An 18456-nucleotide genomic window follows, 5' to 3' on the forward strand; every position below is an offset into this window, starting at 1 on the left:
TAGCCGATACATAAAGAATCCCCAAGTATAAAAACTAATTCCAGAAGGGAAAAAGGTGCCTAAAAAATATCACTGCATCAGGCCACACAAATGACTGACTAGCAAGGCATTGGTCAAAGTTCACATGTCCCGATACACTTAGAGAGACAACCACAGACAGGCACAAGTTTTAACCACAACATGACCTTTTTGAACCAACCTGCTGTCAAATTAGTTGTGAAACAGTCACTGCCTCAGTGTTGATTAAAAGGCGTTAACTAATGAGTCCCTTAAAGACTGCAGCCTCTCTTCTCCTCAAGAGAAACCAGCCAAATGGATATATCACAGAAAAACAAACAAACAAAATAACAAACTAAACAAAACAGAGAAATGCTGCTCCAATAGTCACTGGGAGCATACGGCACAAAATTCAACACCCATTTCCTGGTGCGTTGTCTCTATTTGCACCAAAAAACAGGAGGTAGAGTTTCCACACACTTTGGACTCTGAGTTGCCGTTTAACACTGTCAGCCCTCCATCGGGGCAGAGGGCTTCAGATCTGTGTGTGGTGATGTGTGTGTCCGGGTGGTGTGTAGGGAGGTGGTGCTGGGTTAGGTTTGATCCCCCGGCTTTTCATATAGGAGATGAACTGGTCGGGGATCTCTGCTAGCACGTCTTTGGCGAGCCGAGCCATGCTTAATACGTGGTTGCCTGTCCGGTCCATATAATCTCTGAATGGAACAAACTGAGGGAAAAGAGAAGAAGCTGTGTTTGACAATATCTTGGGTTTCTGGACCAGTGCTGTGATTCTTGGAAAGCTCATGTTACTTCTTAACAATGTACACAAGTAAGGCTTTAGGAGCAGTATTGTATTCTGATTGGTGAAACCCACAGGGATCATGTTGAAGCCTCAATGTTAGCCAACATCTGTCAGCTTTAAGAAGCTGTTTTGTCACTAATCCTTTGCACTGGCTTCCCTCAGGAGTGACAGGAATGAAATCAGTGAAAAGATAAGTCTTACTTATCCTCAGTAATTTCTTTCTATTTCTCTGCCTTATATGCCTGGATCATTTGTCATAGCACATCAGGGAGACTGTTTAGAAATCATCCACAAGATGAGCGATATCTCATTTTATGGGCAGTTTACTTTGTGTATGATGGCCAAAATATCTGTCAATGGTCCAGTTGCACTACAAAACACTACACGGCATAGTCACATATTCACAGAGCCCACACCATGGAAATAGAAAGGCTAATTTTGTGAATAAGAACATAGAAAGGCACCACTGAGGTAATGGTATGAATGTAAATGACTTAACGTAGTAAATACTTTATAACCCGAGTTTGATAAACATTTCTTCTCTACTGTATCTGGACGTTGAGATATCAGAGTGATTCCTTTAAAATTCTGTAAACTTTGACTCCATTCTTTCTGCTGTCCGGTTTCTCCACATCTGCAGGGAATACAGAGTTTCTGTTATTATGGGAAGGGTGATGAACAGTCACCTGAACAATATCTCTTTCTGCCAGTTTCCCTCGGGATGAGATCCTGATGTCATCACCATCCAGCTCCACCATAGCTAGGGAACACATGCATACACAAAGTGAGGGTTGTGCAACATAATCCGCCATGTGCACGGACACAAAGATGACGAAGTGCTGATGTGGAGATTTAGTTATTGTACCATGTTTCATCACAATGCCATCATACATATTAGCTTGAGCATCAGGAAGAGAAAGGATGTTGAGCACTGCAGCTTTAATCTATCTTTATTGCATGTCTAATCACCTAATAAGTCCTTTGCTATTGTCTCTGTGCAATTTAGAATCATCACACTAAACACTGCAAACCCAGCAATTAACCTCAGTCCTTTCTTCCACAATTATGCTTGCATCCACCTACGCACTCAGTGCTTTACCAGCCGAAATGAGTTTGTACAGTCATTTTCTCTTGGGTATTCCTCTGAATTAGTGATACAAAGGTTAGTGCTGGCTGTAATGTAGTACATGTATGAATTAAAATGTTAATATTGGCTCCTGTATTATGTTTTATTGACTTTATATAGATGGTATAAAAAAACATCTGAATATAACAATTTAAAAAATATGGCATCTTAAATGTGTTGAACGTGCTTGCCTCGTATACAATTTTTACACAAAGTTATGACCATCTTAAATTAAAACGAGTCTACATACCATCAAACTCAGCCTGACCCACTCCAACTATGATTATGGACATGGGGAGCTTGGCACCCTGCAGAGAGATAAAAAGACATTAAGTGACAGAAAACATACAACATAAAATGAACGTTTCTATTATTCAGGAAGGGGAGAGAAGCTTGTCCACATCACCACTGACCTGTACAGCTCACTGCTGTAGATCAGACATTATGGCACTTACATATTTGCCCATGTAGATTACAACCACACTAATGTTCTGTATCAGCCTTTAAATAGCTCAATGACCTTTTCTCTCTGCACAGAGACAAAAGAAGGTGAGTTAGAGAGTAAGAGAGGATGTGTTTCTGCTTTCCTCTGCCCAGATATTTTATGTCCTTGAATCCAATTTTCCATCAAATTAATTTTCTGACACCCTTATCTTGGAATGGCGCTCAGTGTGTGTACACTCTCAATGCCAGTTAGGACAAAGTGATAGTGGAGATTATATTCACAGACAACACAAGTGACTGACAACCATAGTGGAGTAGTATCAGTGTTAAAGTTCTTTTTTTTTATAAAGCAGAAACAGATGACTGATTTAACCCTAGAATATGTAACCTGGATCAACATAATAACAGCCTGCGACACGTGTAAAAGAGATTAGATTAGATGATGGCATTTGTGAGCCAGGAGAGGAGAGGAAGGGAGGAGGTGCCTGTTCGTCAGTACAGCCACCATCCTCAGTGACCTGCCCAGCCACTCCCAACCACACGGTCAAAGAACACTCTGCGTACAGTAAGGGTGTGCCAAAAAATGGATTCATATAAGAATCGCGATTCTCATTTACTACAATTAAGAATCGATTTAAAATGTCCCAAAAAAAATCTGCAGGCCTTGTTGAAGGCAAAGATTACATCCAGCCCTATAAAATCCTTTTTATTTTTTAACTTTTTTTTTTTTATTTAAAATTTCTGAGAATTCAATTTTTAATCATTTTACACAAATTTAACCCCAAGACAGTGTCTTAAGTAATGAAATATAGACAATTTCTTCAGTTATAATTTAAAACTTTAATGCTTCCACACATTTAAGAAAAAACATAACAATAAAACAACAGAACATACGTCACAACTTGGAAATATCAAATCCACTGTAAACTCTGGTCTAGCCTCTAGTCTGTATTCTGTGCAGGAGTCTAGTCTCTAGTCTCTGGTCTCTAGAGGGGGGATCCGGTGTCTTTTCTCGTCTAGTCTGGTCTCATCTAGTCTATTCTCTAGTCTCTGGGGTGTCCGGTCGCCGTTCCTTGCTGTAGCCCAGTCCATCACTTGTTCCCAATTAACCAATTAACCTAGACATGTCCAGGTGCCCCCACCAGGAATTGAACTGCACCCTTCTTATAGCGGGGCGACAGCGTTAACCATTCATTCATTTATTCATTCATGGGTAGGGGGGTGTGCATTATTAGGGACCCGCTCTGAGCATTTTCCCGACAGATATGTTCCTTTTTATTCCGGAAAAAAACAAACAAAAAAACTTTTATATAAAATGACGGCCAGTTCTGTTATTCCATTTTATAATGAATTCCGTTTTTAATGTCTAATTCTGTGATTCTGTGATCGCAGATTTTACGGATGTGAACCTTTGAGATTAAAGAATGACTTTTATGCAGCCATTTTATCTGGGTGTGAAATGTAATTGCTTATATTTATAAATTGCATGTTTATTGGTGCATTCTCACCATTAGCTGATATAGGCAGCACTTCAGGCAATTCCGATGTTAGCATTGGTATCACAACTGTCCTCTAAATAAGAAAATACTTCGATGGAAAATCTACCATTAGATACAGCATAATAATAAAGTGTCTGACTGCACCTCATTTGGGGCATGCTGGTGTATTTCCTATTCAAAGAACGTGGGCTGGAAAATCACAAGTGCATCAGTGTGAAACAAGAAAAGACACTTGCATTCCTCCCTGCAACATTTATAAAATAGGGCCCATTGACTTTACAGTTCAAGTTTAACCAGACAAAACCTTTCTAAAGCTCTGTGAGGCTGTAATTAGGCACAGTGGGGATTTCAGTTAAATGCTATTACCAGCTAACATGACAACACTGGTAGTGCTAATATGCTGATATTTTAATTCATTCATTCATCTTAAACCACTTATCCATTTCCCAGGTGCCCTGGTGATGACAATAGATGACAACATAAGGGATCACAAAATTTTGGTTTGAGTGACACAGGGGCTTAATTCGTGTCATAGCTTGCTGGAACATGTTCCAGGACCTCTCACACTGAGACGGGCCCCTACTCATTTGGATCCACCACCTCTTGTGTCCTAATAAAATAAATAGGATAAAGAAATTTTTTTCTAATAGCATATTTATTATTATCTGTCTTGATAGTCTTTAATTCCCGTTTACGTTGTTTTCCTGCTTAAGATATGCCCATATTTTCAGCACTAGTGATGTTTGGGGAAAATTTTTGAGGAAGACAAGCAAGACAAAACCAGCAGAAAAGACAATGTTGCAACTTGCATATTGTAAGTAACATTTTACCAGGAATTACACACACCTTTTATCTAACCGACACTCTCTCTGCATCCCACGGTCACTCACTCACACACTGTCCTCTTTGACATTTTATTGATTACCTCCCAAATGCACAAGCACATATTTGATAGTGGATAAAAGAGGCAAATTCATTCATACACTCAATCATAGGACATTCAGTTTTACATCTGTTACAAAAATGATCTGTGTACTGTATGTGCGTGAGATACACAAATGCTTTCCACTTTTGCGTATTGTTTTTATCATGCAGCATGACTTAAAAGACAGCGACAAATCAACCCAGTACCTGCAGCTACAAACAGAATACCTGATATGTTCATCTTCAGGTAGGGCAGCCCATCGTGGCTGCTGGCCGTGGTGATAATATTCTTAGTTTAAACAACTTCAACATGACACTACTAACACCCCCCTCCTGCGTGTTCCAGGAACTCATACTTTACAAATTAAGCACCGAGGTGAGAGCATTGCTCTCTGGCAGGCCATGTAAGTGCTTGTTGTTGTAATTTCCAGATAAATGGCAACATAAATGCTCAATGCAAAAGCTGCTATTATGTTTAATGAGTTTCCTGCAGTCACATATTTTCACAAAGCTGTTATAACAAGTGCAGTTTTATCACTGGCACAAGACAAATGTACTGTGGCAATCAGGCAACATCCTATTGCCACAGGGATCAAAGCCGCCTCTGTCGACAGTGCATCACCAGCAGCACATCAGTGCTATTATTGGTGTTTAGCACAACCTCTGTCAGTGCCTGTCCTCCCACGCACATGCACACATAAACACATGCTTGTGTTTGTGTGTGTGCATATCTGAAGACATATGCATATATCAGAGCATAAAATGCCACTAAAAATAATCTGGCAATCTACCATGCACCACTTGTGCCATTTTCCTGTCACTGACTGGCAGCACAGATAGTGTCTGATAAGACAAGAAAATAAAGTGTCAATGAACACTCATTAATTCAATAACTCACTCTGGTTGAGCGCTTAAAACCAAATATCATGCATTTGCAAGCTTTGGTTTGCCCATGTGCTTGCACACACACTCACACAGACAGACAGGTTTGAGGATATTTGTACAGACAGGTGACTGTCTACACAGGAGCGTGACCTAAATCACTAGATCCTCTGTCCTAAGCTCTGACAACGGTCATTAAGGCAGCAGTGGGAGAAAACTGATGCTCCAAAATGCAGACATTGACTTTGCTGAAGTTTTTTTGAAGTTCTTCACTGACAACTTTACTCACCACATACTGAATCTGCTGCTTGCTAATGGGGGAATTAATGCATTTAGTTGCATGTGACCAGGGGCCCCTGACATTAGTAACTTATTCATGTTAGCAAACATCAGTGAAAACAGACACTAATGTAAGAGGACTGATGGCAGTGGGCAGATGAATTTCCACCTGATTGAGTGCTTTTGGTGACTCAACCAACTGTTAACTAAACTCCTCCCTGCAACCACAATTGTCCTATCATGGCTTAGCAAGTGATACAAATATCAGGACAGGGATATGGAAGTGTCACATATAGACACTTATAGAAAGAGAGACACCACAGTTAAAAAGCTAGACTTTTGCTTTTTGTGAAAACAAACAAAAAGAACAGCAGCGCGAGTCAAAGGATTGGAGCAAACAGTGTTTACCTACATAAATCTGATCTTGCTCAGTGAACTGGCTTCATGACTAATTACTTCTCTTTTAGAGGAACTGTGTTCGGAGTTTTCTGTCTTTTTGCAGCGATCATTTTAGCATTAAAAAGGTTTTTTACATGAACAGGCTAAATTAGCAATGCTTCAGGCTGTTCATTTGATTTGCAGGTTATATAAAAAATAAAAAAAGTGGATTACTGGGATATTCATGGAGTAATGTTTTTCTACTTGGAGAATGCTGGTACTGGTTTCTGTCAGAGGTTTGGCTAAAAAAAATAGCCAAACAGAGACATTAGAATGAAAAGATACTCTATGCTTATATTTTTTTTTTCATCATACATTTACCACTTGGACTTTCCAGTTTTATAGCACCACAAGAACAATACTGATTCTTTATCTATGTGTTTTCTGTTTTGATAACAAACTGGTGAATGGGCTACCTATATGACAAGGAGGTGTACTTTTAGCTTACCATATATATTGGCATACTTTCACTGAGCTTCTATTTTGAAACAAATCAGTGAGAAACATCTGCCAAGAATAGCCTTGTCAACCAATTTTTACAGTTAACGTTATGTATATTAGGAGGATAATTATATCTCATGAAATCCACCAATAACAACTGTCATTTCAGCACAAGCTCTTTTTGTCTACCACTGAAATCAGTCACTCGTTTATTTTTTGAATTTTGAAGGTAACAGCCACACGTAGTATAACAAGGGCAAAAAAGTGTTCAGGATAATGAAAAAAAAAAAAACTAAACTGTCAACTATTGCACAATATGCCAATATGCATAACTTTATAATATACAGGAAGTGAAATTGTACAGTCAGTACAATTTCACTTGTATATAATAACTGCTGCGAATATAATTTGGAAATCTGAGCCCACTAAATGTTTATATAGAGGTGTAGCTGGTGCTTGCTGCTGTCACGTATATGTGGAAACCACAAAAGCTGTTTCTGGATTAATTCCACTGCATCAACAGCAACCCAGACCAAGACTGCAAAATCAAAGGATTTAATGAAGAAATCAATCCACAAAGACCGCCCACACGTACATAAATGTCTTCTCCACACTAACCTTGGTTTCACATTATCATTACCTCTTACACAACAAAATTCAGCCTCATAAAGTGAAAATGGGAAAAGTGTTTTTGGTGGGTCCTGGCATTGACAAAGACGGGACACACAATGCATTGGGAGATAAAACAAAAAGATGGGGGGGGGTCAAAGGCAGCAAGAGATTTTGGTATAAAATGAGTGTGTTAATGTAGTGACAGAAGTATGCAGAGATCAGTTGAAGACAAAGAGATTTAGATCTTTAAAAGGGGATGAGATGAGAGCGATAGCAAAAGCCTTTGTGTTCATGAGTGAGGGAATCCAACAGCTACACAGACAGAAAAGTGGCTGAGGGACCTGGGCTGCGAGCAGAGGGGGCAGGATGCTGGCTGATTACTTTGTGCTGCATTTTGGTAGTATAGCAGATTCTGTTGGGACTGATAAAAACCCTCTATTCCACCACACGGGTCTGCTACTGAAAACATAGGCATGAGGCAGACACTCCCACACTGTCCAGAACTGCCTGCATCAAAACAAAAATAATAATAAAAAAAAAAGGCAAGAGAGAAAACCCTGCACATAAAAATGTGAACCCACTCTGGATGTTATGAGCTGTGAACATTTTCACTTTCTTCCACTCTTCTTGCTCTTTCCTGAAGATACCTTCTAGCATGAATAAGTATGGGGAACAGCTTACATAATCTCAGCACTGTGTCCTCCCTTGCCCAGGATCCATAGAGCGAAAGAGAAAAGCGGTGGAAGCATCAAGCATCAGTAGACAGTCAGACTGGAAGCAGTGAGATAGAGCAGCAGGCAAGATCTTAAAAGGAAGGTGTGGCTGTTCTAATGTTTTGACTAACAGTCGCAAATTCCCTTTAAATCCAGTCTGCTGGGTGTTCTGTGCCTGTGGCAGGTTGAAGAGGAGGAGGAAGAATGGAGGAAAGAGGAAGAGACCAAGGAGAGGAAAAGGAAGGCAGCTACTTGCTATTTAAAGATGGGAGGGGAAAAAGAGTTAGGACAAGTTTTGGGAAAAGCTCAGAGGGATAAAGCACAATATTGTTTTTTTAATTTACTGAGGCAGCAATATTATTCGTGTTTTATAACTGTGCTATCTTCACTTTTAATAATGTCTTGGTTTTCTGGTAAGAAGGGAACATTTGTACATTGATTCGCAATGAAACAAAAGTATTTCCTGTGACATGACCTACTTGGGTGTTGTAGTCAGTAAATGGTATTTTCTATAAATTGATTTTGAGAGTTCCAGCATAAAGTATCACTTGTGTGACGCTTTGGCGTTTGCAGAAAAACGTCTAATTCAATAATTCATCAGTGACTTCTGCTTGTTATGATACATGATTGCAAATTTAATGACTGGAGCTACTACACAAATATTGTCATGGAAAATTGTGTTGGGAATTTTTCATTATTTCATGATTAACCTTAGCTTAGTGATTATCTTAGTGAAAAATGCTGTGTGTTTAATGTGGATTTATCTCATTTGTATAATTGCCAATCAGTAGTGACTTTGTTTTGTTTGGACAGTGAAAAGGCAATTTTTTTTGTTTTGTTTTTTAACTATTTTCAGTGCATTTATATTAAGCTAGTTTTTTGTTAAACCTAAAGATATAAGAGAAAAAAGAAATTTGTCATCCAAAATTTTGACAAAAAGCAAATGAGCAAATCACAACACTGGTGCTTCAGAACCTTCATTTCACAGCTTTCCTCACAATAAAGGTGTTATCAATCTGCCTTCCTATCTAGCCTTAGTTAGTGCAGGATAGCATGTTGCACCCCTCCCCTTCTCATTCTTACATTTACAATGGCCTCTTTGGTCTGGGCCATGTCGGAAATGACACCATCTGTGATGATGAGGAGCACAAAGTACTGAGAGCCGTCCTGGACTGCTGCTGCATACCTACCAACACACACACACAGAAAAAAAGAAAAGGCCTTATGACAAAAACAAATATAAAGATCAATATAGGAAATAAATCCATGACAGTACATAGCGTGATGCATGTCAACGCGCAAATTCAATACAAATGATTGTTTGTTGCTGCCGTAGCTCAGATAACACATAAAATGCCCAATGATTTATCAGACCAAACAATCCAGTATAAAATAAATATGGTCTACGGTCTTTGATTCACAAATTAACACCTTTGTTGAAATCTGTCCTTACTTGACTTCACCTATTCAGATGCTAAATACTAATGATGGTTGTGTACTCCCCCACTGATGCTTCCCCACCTCTTATTTGAAAACTGTGACTCCATTTTATCAGAATGACAATTTTAATTAGAACAGAGCATTGGTGTAATCAGATGGAGAATTGTTTGGCTGTGGCTCAATAACGGAGACAGTGAGAGGTGGCAGTGGGCGTCGTGGGGCATGAGAATCCACTCAGATCCTGAAACCTCATACTTTTTCAAGTTGCTAACTGTGTGTAATATGTCAGTACATGTTAATGGCCTACTTGTCATTTGTCTCATCAACTAAATCTGTCACTCTTTTGATAGCTGTCATCTACATTCATATGCAAGCACGTCACATCTTGTACATTGTGTCTTGCAGGACAGATATTAGCGTACAGCGTGGAACAAGGCCAGATAATTTTGGCAGTAAAATATATTCCCATTACTATATCTTTAATAACTTAAATGTACAAAAGAAATCTTGAAAAAAAAAAATTCTTTATGAATTGTTGATCAATTTCAATTTGGCTTGTTTTTGGCTTCTAAACACTTTCAAGCTAGATTTTGGATTTGTCTTACTGTATGTAATTTATATTATAAATCAAAATGTAAGGCTCTCAAGCAGAACAAGTCACGCGAAGGAAAATCCAAATAGTATCATAAATGAGTATTAATGTTTAATTATGTGCTTCATATTAATAAACTTGACTAAGGGAAGTGGATCCTTGTGGAAGTTGGTGGCCTAAATCATAAAGGTCTTACATTTACAGAAATGGTAAGAAATAATAATAATCTGCTTTGATGTTAGTGCTTTTCTTGACCTTATACAGCCCCCTGCATTGTTTGCTCACCTAGCCACATGGTTCACCACAGGAGCAAAGTTCGTGGGCCCGTAGAGCTGCACTGTCTTCAGACTTTGGTGGTATGCCTCTAAAATGCCTTCGATACCATTGCAGTATGGATTTTCCATGTTTCCATTCTAGAGAGGAGAACATGGTGCAAATAAAGAGAAAATCAATTTCACGATCTGGACCACGACATTTATCAGCCAAGAAGCAGCAACATCTTAATTAAAGCAAACTGGTTTAATCAGACATAGTTTACTTGTTCCATATTACCAGGTCATGCAAAAAAAAACAAGTGAATTAGAATTAACTTAAATTAAGAGTGCTTGCAAAGTTGTGTGATTTTAGTAGCTCGAAATAAAAATATTGAAGTAGCCTTGACCAAAAAAAAATAAAGAAAATGGATGAGGTTGACTTCACCAAGGGGAATTCATGTGATACTCGTCCATCAGGGGGCAGTTTGGCTCCAAAGCCCAGAGCAGGAAACATCTTGTCACTGTCGTAGTCCTGAATGATCTCCCCAACAGCCTTCAGGGCCATGGCATAGGCGTTCAGCTGATACGGGTTCATGTAATGTAGCGAAGTGGACTGAGAAGGGTTACCTGTTGATCAGTCAGTCATGAGGTCATTGTGGTGGAGGAGGTACAATGACAAGACAATTAATATATTGTTCTTCTGCAAATCCTCTGCAGCGCAAGAGGATTAATAAAACTACTTCTTATTTGCCTCTGCCACTGATCACAATGAACAGGATTCCTCAAACCAACATATTCAGTTAAAGAAGGGATTGGACACAGAATAAATCAAACTTTGAGATGGATTTTGGTCACTCAAAATGTTAAACTTGAGTTGAGTTAGTTTCCCTGAAATTAGGTGAACATTAATTGACATTAGTCTCAGCTGAACTCTTTACTGTGGAGTGCCTTTCTAGTCTAGTGTACATAGACACATTATTTGGAGCTTGTCTGGGAAAGACTATTGTTTATAGGTGACCATGTGTGTGTGCGTGTGTTTGTGAGATTGATTAGGAAATTGGACATGCCACAGACAAAGAGCACTACAATCTTTTCTTGCACACTTTACCGTTACTATCACTCACCATTAGATGCTGTGAAATCAATAGCCACAGTGAAATTGATCTGAGTCCTAGAAGGGAGATAGAGAGGCGGACACTGAAAAACATCAATGACAGAACAGCTGCCCAAGACAACATGACAAGCCTCATCAAATTCCAGCAGTCACTCACACAGGCACATACAGTCTGTAACAAAACAGAGCAAATTATTTTTAAAACAGAGAAACATCAGCCTGCAAAAGTGGCAATTATTTCTGATGATGTTATGGTTAAAAAGAAATCGATATTTAATATCATCGCTATTTCTTATTTGTGTGCGTTTCAATAGAATTTAACTGATTTTGCCCGCTGGTTTATCTGACTTTTACCTCCATGAGGAGGAGTAGCAGGAGGTGCTGAAATGCCAGAGCTTGGTAACAAGCTGATTAGTCTGATGGAGCACTTAAGAGCAAATCATAATCCAATTTTCCCTGCTGATGAAGTACCCCCCTCTTCTTGCTAATTTTGCTAATTTACGACAATGAGACAAGGCCTTCAGGGGCTGAATGACAGCCTCTCATTATTGACGAGAGCCACCAGAGAGGAAGACAGAGGAATGCTAAATGAAATGAATGAGTTAAAGATTCACATTAACCTTTCCATTTAGGGTGGGGACAGTGAATATGTCACAGCCTGACCCTACTAACCTCAGCATTAATTAAATCTGACTTTATTAATTCATGAATTTGGAATGTATCATTATCTAAGTGTGGAAGTGATGTTAGAAAACGCGACATACTGTGCTAGGAAATGTTTTTTTCCATGCCTTTTCTAAAATTTAAGTTTTAGCTGTTGACTCCCACACATCCACACTTTTGAGTCTTTTAACTAAAGATCAGAACTTAAAAAAGCTAAAGTCTTACATAGTTGTCAGACTCATGTCACCCTTTCAAAGGGTGAACAACTCTCAGCTTTTCAGCTTCTCCTTTTCATAACACCACTTCAGCCTAATTCAAATTCTGGGCTGGTAAAAGGTAGTGCTCGAATTATTAACCTGACATGAGGCCACTGAGCTGTAATCAGTGTAGAGGCCTCTGTCATTATGTTTCAGGCATATCTTGTCCTCTCAGTCCCAGTGGTGCAGACTTGGAGAGTGAGACAAATCAACAGTCTGATGACATTTCATTTTGCTCAGTGGAAACTAAGGTGAAATGCTTTTGAGCTATTTCAACAGCTAAATTATTATCGTCCTCTTATGATTACAGTGGTAGTTAAATCAGACATAAAAGCTTTCAGAGTTCACTTCTCATCATAATGAAAGCTGTAAAATATTACAAAAAAGTACCTCAGCTGGCACAGTCAGCACAGAAAAGATGTGGTGATTCACTTTTTCCTAGCAACGAACAGGTTGGGCAGTTTATGTGACACGCTTGCTTAATTTTTTTCCATTTTCTTAATAGCCTCCATTTTGGCAAGAAGTGGATCTCTGATGTGTCATTTAGCATCGACTGATGAGGAGGATATTTATGGAGGGGGACCTATAAACCTTGAAGTTATCAGGATCCTTCAGTGAATCCTCTCACACTTGTCAGGTCTGCTACAGCCTGGGAAAACCCCTGACGGGCTAACTGCTGCAATGGGACAGGGGACATCAAAGCAGAACCCAGCTTGTCTGAAAGACACACTTCACCTGAGAAGTACTTGATATTCACATCTACCTCCTGCTCTAAAACTATAAGGTCAGAACCAGATTCTCTCTTTGAATACTGTCTCCTTCAGACTGCTCATTAAAAATTTATTTGGCATTTTATTGCTGTGAACTTATAATTCAGTTCACTAAACTTGCAATGGAGCCCTGTATTCCTGGTTATATTATAAATAAAGACTGCACTATATAAATTTTATTACAAACTTTAATGAAAACTACTCATACATTGATTTTAATAATTCTTTTGATACAAAATTACCGCGAAGATGACTTTCTTATATGGCTTACTAGACTTTTGCATCTGTCAGTAATAGATAGCACAGGAAATTTCATAAACTCATTCATATTTAAGGATAATTTCCCTTTTTCTTTTCCATGTCATCACTGTTATTGTGCAGTAACCTCTGCCAGCCACTGCTACCGTAATTAAGCAGAATTATCATTTTAAAACTGTTTTCAAAGTTATTGTTAAACCTGCGATGAAAACAAAATAATCCACAAAGAACAATTATTAAGCTGTATTCTCTATTACAATAATTTCCATGTTTTTTGCCGCATGCTAGCAATTTATTTGGGACTGGTGTAGGGTTTAAACAGACAGAATATAAACCACATAAAACGGTTTTATATTAGTTAGAACAAGTTGACAAATATAGACCATTAAGTAACACTTTAACTATTAATGCCTCTTTTTAGGGTTTCCAACTGTTTTTGGTCTAATGGCCCAAAACTTAACTAGAATTGCTTTGGTTGAACTTTATTGCTTATCAATCTTGTTTCCAAATGCAGTAGGAGCCTGCATAGCCTCATAACTCAGAATCTTGAATGAATGGCTAACTCTGTGCAGGCAGACATGAACATGAAATAAATGTGTGATTGGTTCATTGGCTTGAATTTAAGGATGACAGCCATTTTGCCGCCCCTGGATAAACGGACAAATTTCAGACCTCATTGTTTAACCACAGTATTTGGTTTGAACATTACAAAAACAGAAGATAAAGGCCATTAAAGGTAAAATATGCAGTCATTCAACTCACCCTCCTTTGATGTAATCTAAGAATGTGAACTCTGACTCCACTGAGAATGAGAGCAGCGTCACCTGAAATACATGGACAGATCTGGTTAAACACAATCGCCCTATTATTTGCTTCTTAAATAATAATAAAAAAAAGTTTCTCCACTGGGTTCTGCACATGATGCTCTCCCGGGAAAAAGATGTGAGGCAGCTGTTTTCTGATGATTGATTCCTTTATATCACTAGAGGACAAATTTTAAGAGAGGATAAAATACATTTGTATGCATTACTTGCACATGTTCTCATTGCTGGGTAAATTTGTGTGAAAATTTGTGTCTCAAGTGGGTTTTGGCATTGCCCACTGTGCTCTCTCACAGTGTCCTTCAAGTCCTGTAGTGCTTTCATCTTTCGTTTTGTGCCACTTACTGCGTATAATTTTCTTTAAAAACTACACATCTGTATACTTCTCAAAACATCAAAATACAGGTGAATCTTATAGAATTACAATATGAAAAAGTTTTTTTTCTAATTTAAATAAAAATGTAACATTTTCAAATATTTAACATTTATTTCACAAAGAGTGAAATATTTTTAAGCTCTTTTGTTTTAATTTTTGATTATTATGGTTTAAAGCTAATTAAACATTTTCATTCAGGATCTCAAAATATTTCAATATTTAACTTCCAGTTGGGCTACATTTATACAGTTTAAATACCAAAGTGATAGCTTTCAAGTCAGCAGTTGCATCGACTCTGGAGGTAAGCCAGTGTGTGCACAGGTAGTACTTATACACCCAGCAACTGCTGAATTTCAAAATTAGTAAATCAACAAAGCTATTTTTTGCTCTTTACCAAATGGTATAATTAGTAGCTGGATATTATGCAAATTAAAATGAGGGAGCTTTTTCCTTTCACAACAAAGTACAGATTGGCATCTGCTTCCAAGGAACCAGGACTTGCATGATAATTAAAGGAAAAAAGGAATCATTTATCAGAGGGGAGCTAAAAGGCACAGTGCAAGTCCTGATTAGCTACTATAGGCATACTTACTGTTCCAGAGTTGACATATTTCTTTTTCTTCATTTTCTTCTTGGTGTTAATGACCTAAAAAATAAACAATGAGGTGTACATTGGATCTGGTACATTTTCAATACTTTTACATAAGTAAAAGTATATTAAAGGACTAAATTGATAGAAGTGTACTTTCCTGCCCTCTTTACCCAAAAAAATTTTATTCAAATTGTGACAAAACCATTTCATCTTTAGTCTTTCCAGTGAAATGCAACATTATTAACCTGCAATTATTACATAAGTCTTTCTAATAATTTTCATTTCCAAGTATGCATTACTAAATGTGTTCAAGCTGAAATTTCTTTATTTATCTCACGCTAAAGACACTCTGTTCTTTACTGAATACTTCCTTTCCAACTGGGTACAATAAAATCACAAGACAAGTGTATGTGCATGGCACATCAAGAGGTAGATGAAACAGATAAGTGTAGCTCATGTACAATCACTTATAAGCACTTAATATAGAAACACTTTAATCCTCCAATCAAGCCACTAAACATGAATTCAAACAGGAATGTAAAGCATCAATCGGTGAGCCTTATGGAGCACGACATACATTTACTTCACCGGTATTGTATCCGCTCCAGAACAAGAGAGAAATGTCAATTTGGAGACCAAAGACGTCTCTGCTCATTAATTTGATTCTCTGTGGCTGCTAGGCATGAAAGTGACAGCCCCTAATTTAACATGGAGGGATGGCAATTTGTCTGACACACTGAACAATCTGCTGATGCAAAAACTAAAGGGCCTTTCAGTCTCGCTGGGAGGTAGGGAGGAATCAAGAGTAGCATATAATGGAGCTGACATCCAAAAGACAGGTATTTGTCCTCCAGCTAAAGGCCACTGAACCACACAGGCATGGAAGTATTGACACGTCCTTAATTTTTGATAATATTTTGACTTGCAGTTGTGAGATTAAGAGGTCTCACAAATAGCCACAAGAGCCCTCCCTCATAAATCTGAAAAACCAATTGTCTTCTGGACAAAGTAAGGATTGATTTCTGTAAAGGTAGGGCTTTGCCTATCAACCTGGAAACATAGCATGAAATATTTAAAAGAGCTGTGGTTGTACTTTGCATAGGGAGCCATATTGTATGCTATTAAGAGTCATGGTAAACTACATCATAAGAAGTACTGAGAAATAGCTATGATAATTCTAAATCCCTGGATTATTCTGCTATTAATCCTGCTGCTTCTAATACTGTACTTCCATTTCTACATCTGTTGACACCCAGGTGATTATACTGACAAAATTAATCTTGGATTTTGAAAAGAAGAACATGGGCAGAAGAAAGAGGAAGGTGGGGTGATATGTACAGACACTACAGAATTAGGGATAAAAGGAAAAGCCTCTTTTGTAACTGCTTGAAAAAAATGCATGTGCACTGAAGGAGCAGGAGGTAACTACAGACAGGAATTTGCTAGAGTAATGGGAAATGGTGATGTCAGAGAGTGAAATGCCACTCCTGTCAGAAATGATCTAAAACACCCAATATACAGGGAATCCATATCTCAGGAGCCAACAGTTTTTTGTTTTTTGTTGTTGAACTGCTGGAATTACTCACCTCGTATACATTGAACTGACTCTGGCCTCGAGCTAGCTCTCGGTAGCTGGTCGTGAAGTCACCGATGAAGTCGTGGCTGTGAGAAGGAGTAAAAGCAAGCAAAGAAATAGTATAAATAACAGGATGAAATGGAACTGTGCGACAGGGAAACTATTTATTTCTTGGCTGACTATTTATGATTTTTTTTCCCCCCTGAATTGAGTAATTTGTAGATTATACATTCTTGAATTTTCTATTTAATTTTAAAAAATTCTTCCACAATACAAGCAGACAAGCTTACCTGCCATCCCGATCCCAGTCGTACACCTCCACCTTGATTGTTCTGTAATTAAAAAACAGCCCCATCCATAAAGTCAGGTTAGGCTTTAAAGGAGAATGGTAGATGGCAACGGGCAGTTACATAATCTCACAGTTTCAAGAAAAAGGTATTAAAAACCTCCACTTCTATAATATATAGTTATATATATAAAGTATGGCCACATTTTCAAATTAAAATAACATTCTAACAAGTCCACAAAAGCTTTCACAACATCACTTTAAGTTTCAGACTGGAACAAAGAATGTCATCAACCCCAGCATGCTCCGACAGCTCAGCTAACTGCTTCGATACAAGCAAAATGGTTAACAAAGTCCAGGCAATGAAACCAGATTCCGGATGTGAGTCACAGATAGCTTAATTAATCACTGATTTACTTTTTAAAAGAAATACCAGTCAATATGAACTCGGACAATAAAGCAAAATATATCTCAAAAGACTTATTATTCAAATTGTCAGTTTGCATAGAGCTGAAAAGGTGACACAGCCATCTCAGAATCAAGATATTCATCTAGAGTTAGACCATAAATAAACTGTAAACAGAGCTTATTTAGTTATGTTGCTACGCTTCTGAAAAGAGGGAGTTCGGCTAAGATGACTCCTAAAGCACCAACAGAAAGATCAGTAATGTAACAAGGAACGTCAGACTAACCTTCTAAATATGGCAAGACAACAGCACATTTTCCTGCATGTACACCACCTCTCTTCAGAAAGCATTGTCATCCTCCCGAGTTTTACCAAAACGCAGCTTGACGCCTCACAGCATTACTGGGAAAATGTCATGACGAGCTGATGAAACTAAGTTTGAACATTCTGTCATATTAATTTCCACACATGCAAAGACAGAACATATAAGATATCTTAAAAGAAATAAATAAAATGAAATGACTTTTTTCAGGAATTGAATTTGATGTTTTCACTCTGGGGAAAAACAACCTCACTCCCTGCAATAGCTTAATTTACTTCATTTTGCTTTTTTAACACATCAGCATCATCAACAGGTGTGTGTGCTTGTTTCATGTCAGTCTCTGAAGCCTTATCGGTTTCATGGATAAATAGACAATGCTCATCACATCTGCCCTACGGTGAACATGTTAATGACTGAATGAAATTCAGTGTAATCAAAGAGCTTAAGGGTGAACGCCAATATACAACAACCTGGGATATACAGCTTCTACACAAGGCTGCACTGTGCAAGAGAAAATGGCAACTTGCATTCGGGACTTCCACCAAAAACTGTAACCTCAAAACTGCAGCCCA

At 38.2% G+C, this 18456-nt stretch overlaps 1 protein-coding gene across 4 annotated transcripts in view; it reads right to left on the bottom strand.

The window, feature by feature from the left end:
* Positions 1–222: 222 nt before the first annotated feature.
* Positions 223–18456, bottom strand: part of cpne5b (copine Vb) — a 107335-nt gene continuing 89101 nt past the window's right edge. For all 4 annotated transcript variants that reach the window (XM_029502120.1, XM_029502122.1, XM_029502121.1 and 1 more), the window contains 11 exons: positions 17161–17202; positions 16881–16956; positions 15295–15348; positions 14268–14329; positions 11568–11614; positions 10889–11070; positions 10475–10602; positions 9241–9343; positions 2176–2233; positions 1486–1559; positions 223–724 (listed from right to left, as the gene is read on the bottom strand). In XM_029502120.1, coding sequence (XP_029357980.1) covers positions 533–724; positions 1486–1559; positions 2176–2233; positions 9241–9343; positions 10475–10602; positions 10889–11070; positions 11568–11614; positions 14268–14329; positions 15295–15348; positions 16881–16956; positions 17161–17202 — 1018 coding nt within the window. In that variant the 3' untranslated portion in view covers positions 223–532. The remainder of the gene's footprint in view (positions 725–1485; positions 1560–2175; positions 2234–9240; positions 9344–10474; positions 10603–10888; positions 11071–11567; positions 11615–14267; positions 14330–15294; positions 15349–16880; positions 16957–17160; positions 17203–18456) is intronic.

This window comes from Echeneis naucrates, chromosome 5 (assembly GCF_900963305.1).
Source record: "Echeneis naucrates chromosome 5, fEcheNa1.1, whole genome shotgun sequence".
In the NCBI taxonomy this organism is placed as follows: Eukaryota; Metazoa; Chordata; class Actinopteri; order Carangiformes; family Echeneidae; genus Echeneis; species Echeneis naucrates.